General features: G+C 34.9%; 1 protein-coding gene across 2 annotated transcripts; it reads right to left on the bottom strand.

Annotated features, from left to right (window-relative positions):
- Positions 1 to 3057: 3057 nt before the first annotated feature.
- LOC115975559 (aldehyde dehydrogenase family 3 member F1-like) lies at positions 3058 to 6932 on the bottom strand. 2 transcript variants are annotated; one of them, XM_031096388.1, is made up of 10 exons: positions 6671 to 6932; positions 6286 to 6354; positions 5899 to 5995; positions 5545 to 5751; positions 5161 to 5285; positions 4916 to 5020; positions 4649 to 4821; positions 4245 to 4347; positions 3943 to 4092; positions 3058 to 3704 (listed from the first exon to the last, which is right to left on the bottom strand). In XM_031096388.1, the coding sequence occupies exons 1-10, from the start codon at positions 6866 to 6868 to the stop codon at positions 3444 to 3446; spliced, it is 1488 nt and encodes a 495-aa protein (XP_030952248.1). In that variant the 5' UTR covers positions 6869 to 6932; the 3' UTR covers positions 3058 to 3443. The 2 variants fall into 2 exon arrangements, with proteins under 2 accessions (XP_030952248.1, XP_030952257.1); XM_031096397.1 differs by having other exon boundaries at positions 3068 to 3704; positions 4257 to 4347; positions 6671 to 6931.
- Positions 6933 to 8087: the final 1155 nt, after the last annotated feature.

Below are 8087 nucleotides of genomic sequence, written 5' to 3'. Positions count from 1 at the left end.
AATAGAGCAAGACTTATGTACAATACTTAGGTGTTGTTCCTTATGTTCCTTTTTTAAGACTCTGCCATGTGAATTTTTTCTTATAGGATGAAGTGTATTTTTTAGTTAAATAGATACATGGCTAAATCTTAAGAGGGGAACCTAAATGACAGCACCTAAAGTATTGTACCTAAGTTTTGTCCAAATAAATATATGTGTTAAATTTCATTGGGTCAAATGGTTGAAAAAACTATCAATCTAAGGCTGCATTTGTTTCGGTTGAAAATGGATTCAGGAAAACAATTTACACCTTGCCTTATGTTTGGTTGTGCATAGAAAATTTGGTCAAATGGAAAATCATTTCCGTTGACCGTAAAATAAACCCCTCAGACCCAGAAAATGATTTCAGGAGTTATTTTACCTTCAAAGCATTTTTGGAATTTTTGAGCTCTATATGGTCCGACTCGCCAAGTGCTTCAACTCCACCCCACACACCAACGAGAGAGAGACAGAGCTCCACCCCACACGCTGGCACCAGTCCGAGGTCCACCCACACTCCGACAAGCAGCGCCGCTGTTTTCCCCTCCGCGCCGGTGGGTTTTCTCTCTTTTCTTCTCTTCTCTCACTCAACCTCACGCCCGCCCACTTCGAGCTCTGCATGTATCCAATCCACCAAGGCAAAACCCACCCTCACGTCGGTGAAGCCCATCTCACCTCCAACATCTCTGATCCGTCGCTCCAAAGCCACCGGCGAAACACTTCTCTCAACCCCACCCTTTACAATACCTGATCGACATCCCTTCAAACCCATCTCCCTTTTCTTCTCTTCTATCACTCAACCTCACCTCCGAGATCACGCCGCCAAGATCGCATCCTAGCACCGCCGAGATTGCACCGTCGAGATCATCGCCCATGACCCACCCATGACCGATCTCTCTCTTTCTCGATCTACCTGTCCCTTTCCCTCAATTTTTGATCACTCTTTCTTCCTCCCTCTCTCAGTTTGACCGAATTGTGGAGTTTAACGAATGGCGTTGTTTTGATTTTTGTTTTTTTTTAAGTTTATATATTGAAATTTTCTATTATAAAATTTGTTTGGTAGCTGAGAAAATGTGAAAAACTAGTAGAAAAATGGAATTTTCAGAATGCAACCAAACACATGAAAACATTTTCTAGAACAATTTTCATAATGCAGCCAAACACTTAAAAATATTTTCCTTTCCCGAAAATAATTTACACCTAAAAATATTTTACACTCGGAAAATATTTTACATTCAACCAAACGCAACCTAAGTGATTTTTTTTTTAAACCCAATCTGAGTAATTAGTAATTATACTAAGAGTACTAAATAATATTTTCATATTTTTAATCACCCTGAACAAGACACATGGGTAGGAAAATATTCTTATATACTCTTGAAGTACGGTAGTCTCAAATCTACCATAAATTAATTAGTGAGAAGAGAAAATTCCACGTTGTTATACTTCCAAAATATAGAAAAAGTACTCACGGGTGTGAGAACTTGCAAGTTTCCTCTTGGAACTTTTGTATTTTTTTTTTTTTTTTTTTTTGAGAATCTATTAATAAGTTGTAAATCAAGTGATGACATGCACTTTTCAGTAGCACAATAATTTTGTAGAAAAGTTAGTAGCACAATTATTTGATGAGTAATGAGATATAATTCAAAACGCACCAAATTTCATATAATAAGAAGACCAAGTAAGAGATCCAAGATTGAGAACTTGCAAGTTTCCTCTTAGAACCAAGTGACAGATATCGAGTTTTTAGTGGCATAATTATTAGATCTGTAATGAGGTATAATTCAAAATCGCACCAACCTTCATCAAAATAAGGAGACCAAATAAGAGAGATACAAGACAAGCATCAAATTTACCAATAAGTTGTCATTACAGTGGCTAAAGAGTAGAGAGAGTTTTTAATGACTTAATTATTAGCTCAACCACACTTTGTGGATCAAATCAAATGCCACCAACCGTTATGTAATAAAGGGAGCAAGCATCTTGAGGAACAAATCATCAGACCAAAGCCATATGACATTATGAGTATCCAGCACTCCAGCTTCTTCTTCCTCTTTTTTTTTTTTTTTTTTTTTAAGAGTTTTAATCTATGGCATCCTCTTCTAATATAATTGCGCTCTTTATCATCAGACTAAGACACAAATTGGTTTTTGGTGTAAGCAAAGATTGAATGATAGATCTTTTATTCAATCATTAGAAATTATCATCAGACTAAGACACCAATTGATTTTTGGTGTAGGTGAAGATTGAATCATAGATCTTTTATTCAATCATTAGAAACTTTATCAGTTGAGTTAATTGGGACCCAGGTCGAGCTTTTATTTGGAAGATAGGAGAATCATAAGCTACAATTTTAGAATATTGATGATAGCAATTATTTGACAAAGTTATTATTGATGATGGTAAGTATATATTTGAATATTGATTATGTGACAAAATTCAATCCATTTATTTCAAAATAAATTGAAAGGATTTTTAAAAAAGTTGTATTAGAACTAACCTAAAAACTCTTAGAAGATCTTAATCCATTGTTGCTTACAGTTTGAATCTAGCTTCCCCCCCTCATTTTGCTAGATCTAACAGTTGATCAGTTATCACTAGGAAAGCACATGGGTCTCCTTATGAACATGAAGCAACATGATTTTGCATCACCGGATGTGAGACTCTTTTTGTGGATTTGATGTTACAATAATATCTAAAATGGATAAAAATGCATTTTGCATCATCGGATGCTAATGCTCGAACGACTGGTTTACTGTGGGCTTAGACGTTGATACACGTGCCTACTTCACCACAGCTACCATGACAAACTGAACTCAGCAAAACAAGGGCCAACGCATTTTTTACAAGAGGCTCCATCTGTAGTAAAAACAAAGGGGCCTCAAGCCAAGCCCAGGGAGCAGCTTCACACTAGTAACCTCTTGCTTGTTTGTCAATTGAAGTGTGCCTTCCAACCATGTGGAGGCTTAGAATTGAACGTCAATTAGGATCCTTTAGAATTCATAGACAGTCACAATCATACACACAAACACAGAAACAGAAATAGGAATAACTGAAATCCTTGATCTAGGCTTATTACTGAGACATACATCATACATGACAAACTTCTTAATTAGATGTTATAACCTTTAGCATTTCAAACATAGAGTAAATGATTAAACATACTCCTAATATATAAAACCAACATAACTTTACCCTATTAGTAATACAGACCTCTCAGCCCTAAGAAATTTTTTCTAACTCACATAGGGAAACATATCCCCAAAGTTCCCATTTGCTTTCACTGCAAAATTCAGAAACTTTATTAAGAAACACACACACATTAGTTGTTGATTCTATAATAAAAATTACAACACTTTTAAATAAACATCTGAATGTGATCTTGCTCTCTCTTCTTTTTGGATTCAAGGTACTTCCAAAAGTTGCTATATCCCAGCTGATCTCTGTGTATGCCTCTTCAAGCCCAATATGACAAGGACTAATCCAAGATAATCATAATTGAAAGCGGATTCTAAGAGTTGCAGCTTGTAATTGTTCCATGGAGGAAATCTAAACCAAAAATCAGTTAGGAAACTTCTTCTTGCAATAGCCTTCTCATGGCTGAATGTGTCAAATGAGAACTTTCCATGGTACCTTCCAAACCCACTTTCACCGACTCCTCCAAATGGGAGGGTATCAGCTGCATACTACACATAGCCAAATGAAAGTCTTTAGACTGAGAATATATTAGGAGCTATAAGCAATATATAGTTGTCTTGAGGTCTATTCTATTAAACTGTTTTTTGCCTTTGTAAGGAAGTGTAGTTTAATATTCACTAATTAAGCACAGATTAGACAGTTTAGCCATGAAATAGCCTGCCATATTTCTTATGTTTACTTGAGAAACTAAAAGTAGTGCAGACAATTGACTTGTTGATAACATACTTGAATAATTGTATCGTTGAATGTCACGCTTCCAGATGATGTTTCAGAAATCATCGTTCTTTGGAGTGTTTTATTTTTGGTGAAGCAATATATAGCCAGTGCTTTAGGCCTTGAATTTATGAATTGTATACTGTCTTCAATCTTCTCCAGCTGTCAAACCAAGAAAAGAATCACTATAAATGTGCAACATCACTATCTGCAGCTGAGTACTCAGCTTTCTTGAGGTACGACCACATTTATAAGCTTCCCAGTAAGGCCAGTAAATAAACATACAAAACTGTACGTAGGTCTACATGTGTTACTGTGTGTCTTACTGTGATTATTGGAAGCAATGGGCCAAAGACCTCATCAGTCATTATTGCTGCTTGGAGAGGGGGATCCACCAGGATTGTTGGCTCAATGAACCTGAATGGAGATCAATAACATGCATATTAAAACTACTTGTGAAACATACTAATTTAAGAATAAAACACATTGTCAAAGAAAATTGTCCTAATGGAATCATAATATAGGATAAATCCCATATAAAAACCAGTTTATCATATATGAACACTACAAATTCATATATAACCAAAGCTTCTTACACAAAAAAGAGGGGGGGGGGGGGGGGGGGGGGGGGGGAGGGGGGGGGGAGGAGGGGGTATTAAAGAAAGAAAGCTTAAACTGTAAGGTCCATATGCACAAAAGAGATTAAAGTGTCATTTACAAGTTGTCTTCATCCACTGATCCACCATAAACAATAGAAGCATCAACATGCGGGTCCTTAAGAAGATTATTCAGTCGTAAGAGATGTTGTTTATTTATGATTCTTGCAATGCTGTGTGATTCTTTTGGGTTTTCTCCAAACATTTCCTTGATTATGTTCTTCATCAACTCCACCTTAAAAAAGAGCATCATAATTTCAAAATTTTGTTGCATTACGAACAAAATTTAAAACCCATATAATATTCAGAATAAACTACTACTTTCATACCACAGTGTGTGTAAATTTCTTTTCAACAAGGATGTAGTCTATTGCTATGCATGCTTGACCAGCACAGCAACCAAATTTCCCAAAAATAATTCGTTTTAGTGCCACCTTGCGATTAAAAGCACAAAAGAACTCAACTTAGCAAATTGTCATAACATGGTAATAGAAATGCATAGGTGTTTTAACCAATTAGGCCAATTCTGTGACTACTATCAAATCATAGTGTAACATACTAAGGCTGAACTTACCTTCATGTCCCAAGAACTAGAAAGGGAATCAAGAACAGCAGGGCATTTTCCACCCAACTCTAGAGTAACAGGTGTTAGATGCTTCACAGCTGCAGACATGACTATCCGTCCAACATATGCACTTCCTAAGCATTAATATTAAGATAGAACTACTTAATCTTTTCAAACCAATGGTTAGAATAATGATCAGGTGAATAAATTCATTATTGCATATATATCAGTCTATGCTTTCGGAACGAGTGTTAGTTTATCATAATGTTAGAGTGAGCAATTGTGAGTTTGAACCATGTCTTCACTTTACTTTTCATTTAAAAAGTCATATTGAGCTTGAATCTGGGTCCACATGTGAGAGGCAGTGTTAGAAAGATGAGAGACAAATTTTACCTGTAAAGAAGATCTTGTCCCATCTCTGCTGTAGGAGTTGTTCACCCACAGATGGTCCACCGTGGATAACCTTGACAGCTTTGTTGTCCAAGTAAGTGGAAATGGCATTTGCTAGAAGAGAAGCACAAGCAGGAGCCAATTCAGAGGGCTTTAGAACCACTGTATTTCCAGCAGCTAATGCCCCTATCATTGGTTCCAAGGACAGTCCTATGTTTTGTAACAAATGACAACAATTTTTATCATGATTAAGGATATTGGAGAAGAAATTGAAGCAAACTGTTATAAGTTTCTTTTCTTTTCTTTTCTTTTTTCTTTTTTTTTTTTTTGTTCAAAAAAGTATAATGATTTACTCACCAAAGGGAAAATTCCAAGATGAAATAATGAGGACAAGGCCAAGAGGCTCAGGAACAATTTCTGCACTAGTGAGCAAAGCAATTCTCGGTAGTTTAGCCTATAAACCATGCATTTAACAAACATTGTTGTTAGTAAGTATGTCTTGCCCTCAATGTACTTCTTGAACATTATTAGGACATTTGAACATGGTGGTTTATGCATAAAGTTTATTAACTTAATTGCTTACCTAGAAAGCAGAAAAAAATTAATTGCTTACCTAGATAGCAGAAAAAAAATTAAAAAGGTTCTGCAAACTTAATTTTTCTTTTTTCATGAAATATACACATAATTAGTTTCTTCTTCTCTATATTTTTTAAATGCCATGTAATGTCTAGCAAATAAGCTTACCGTTTTGCTCGACATCCAATCCTTCAAAGACTCCAATGCTGTATTCACTGTCTTAGTCAAGGTTCCTATCTGCAAACAAGGATTTTTTATACATAAGAAAAGCAAGAGATCAAAATTTGGCTTGGCACACTTGTGATAAATAGTTCTTTTTTTTTTTTAACTTGTAAATGGAGATACAACTCAAGGATTGACAGGACCATCACATCAATCCTAGAAACTAGACAACCACAAAAGCATGCACTCAAAATGGACTAAAGAAAGCACTCATATGCTTAAAATAAAAGAAGTTCGTAACCTCTCAAAAAGTTATTATGACTTTTTTTTAAAGGGTAGTCCATTTAAAAAAAAAAATTGAGTATTAAAATGGAACAAGAATTGTTTGTACCTCATCTCTAAAAGCCTCAACATGATGCTTTCCCAGGTCTTGCTTAAGTGCCTTAAAGATATCTCCTTCTTTCTCCTTCAAGAGAGTAAGCAACCCTTTGAGCTGTGACTTTCTCCAAGATGCTTCTTTAGTTTTTCCATGCCTGTAATACTCCCTCATATCCTCCAGATCTCTTTCCAAATCTCTCCAAGTCTCCATGGCTAAGGTAAAAACAATACACTAGACCTTAGCTCTTCATCCACTACTTAATTCAATTGGCCTTCTTTGCTGCCTAGTTGGGCTTTATAAAAGCTGCTCCTCATTGCTCATTGCCTCATGCAGTCTTACGTTAGCAGCATACAGTAATGATGTGGGCCCTAAGGGATTCAATATTGAGTAATTTTTAGGTACTCTCCAAGCACGATGAATGATGCTCAATCTTCTCACATTCATAGTAATGTTCACTCATTAAATTCATAGTAGGATCTATCATGAATGTGAGAGAATGAAACACTATTGCACTATACACTAAGAGTACCTAAGAATTTTCTATTAGTGTCAGCTGCAACTTTCAAAACAAATATACATTTTTTAGAAAATTATGTAAAAGCGCCCAACATTTATCATGTTTAATATTAGGTCTTAGGATTTTAATTATGTCAATTAAAATCTAAATTTTTAAAGCCTTTATTTGAAACTCCAATCCATCTTCATTATTCATTTTTATTATTCTTGATAGTAACAAAGCTGAAAAAAAATTAGAAGTTAATAAACTTTAGTGTTTCACTTAAGTAAGCAACTCCAATTTCCTGAAATCATTTTCTCTCTCTAAGTGGAACTTTCTCTCTTTACTCTCTTCATTCAATGGTTGTCAAAATGATTACCCATCAAACCCCAAGTAAAACACATAATTGTGGATTCTAATTAACTCAACTGGTAAAATCTCGGATGGTTGAATAAGAGATCTGAGGTTCAATCTTCGCTTATACCAAAAACTGATTAGTGTCTTAGTCTGATAATAAAGAGCTATCATCAAGAGCGGACGACATAGGTTGAAACTCTTAAAAAAAAAAAAAAAAAAAAGGTAAAACACATAATTTAATCAATGGTTTCTTGCTATTCTATACTTCATTACGCCAAGTTAATAGAAATGAATAATGAAAATGAACAAAGGTTTCAAATTGAAATGATTTCATAAATTTGGAACTTTAATTTGACAAATTAAAAACCTAGAACTTAATCTTAAACCAAGTTAAAGTTTAAGCCTTTTTATGTTTTCCTTTTTTTCATACCTTATAGACTTTTTCTTTTTGTACAAACTTGTACAAGAATTATTAGAAGTGCAATAAAATTTTAATACAATTTCTTATCTGTTGTATCTTATTGGCTAACGTAGCATAACCATATAGCTTATTGAGCTAGGGACTTCTTTGCATTT

This window comes from Quercus lobata, chromosome 1 (assembly GCF_001633185.2).
Source record: "Quercus lobata isolate SW786 chromosome 1, ValleyOak3.0 Primary Assembly, whole genome shotgun sequence".
Lineage (NCBI taxonomy): Eukaryota > Viridiplantae > Streptophyta > Magnoliopsida > Fagales > Fagaceae > Quercus > Quercus lobata.
The sequence above is the reverse complement of the archived record's forward strand: the minus strand, read 5'-3'. Positions and strand labels throughout refer to the sequence as shown.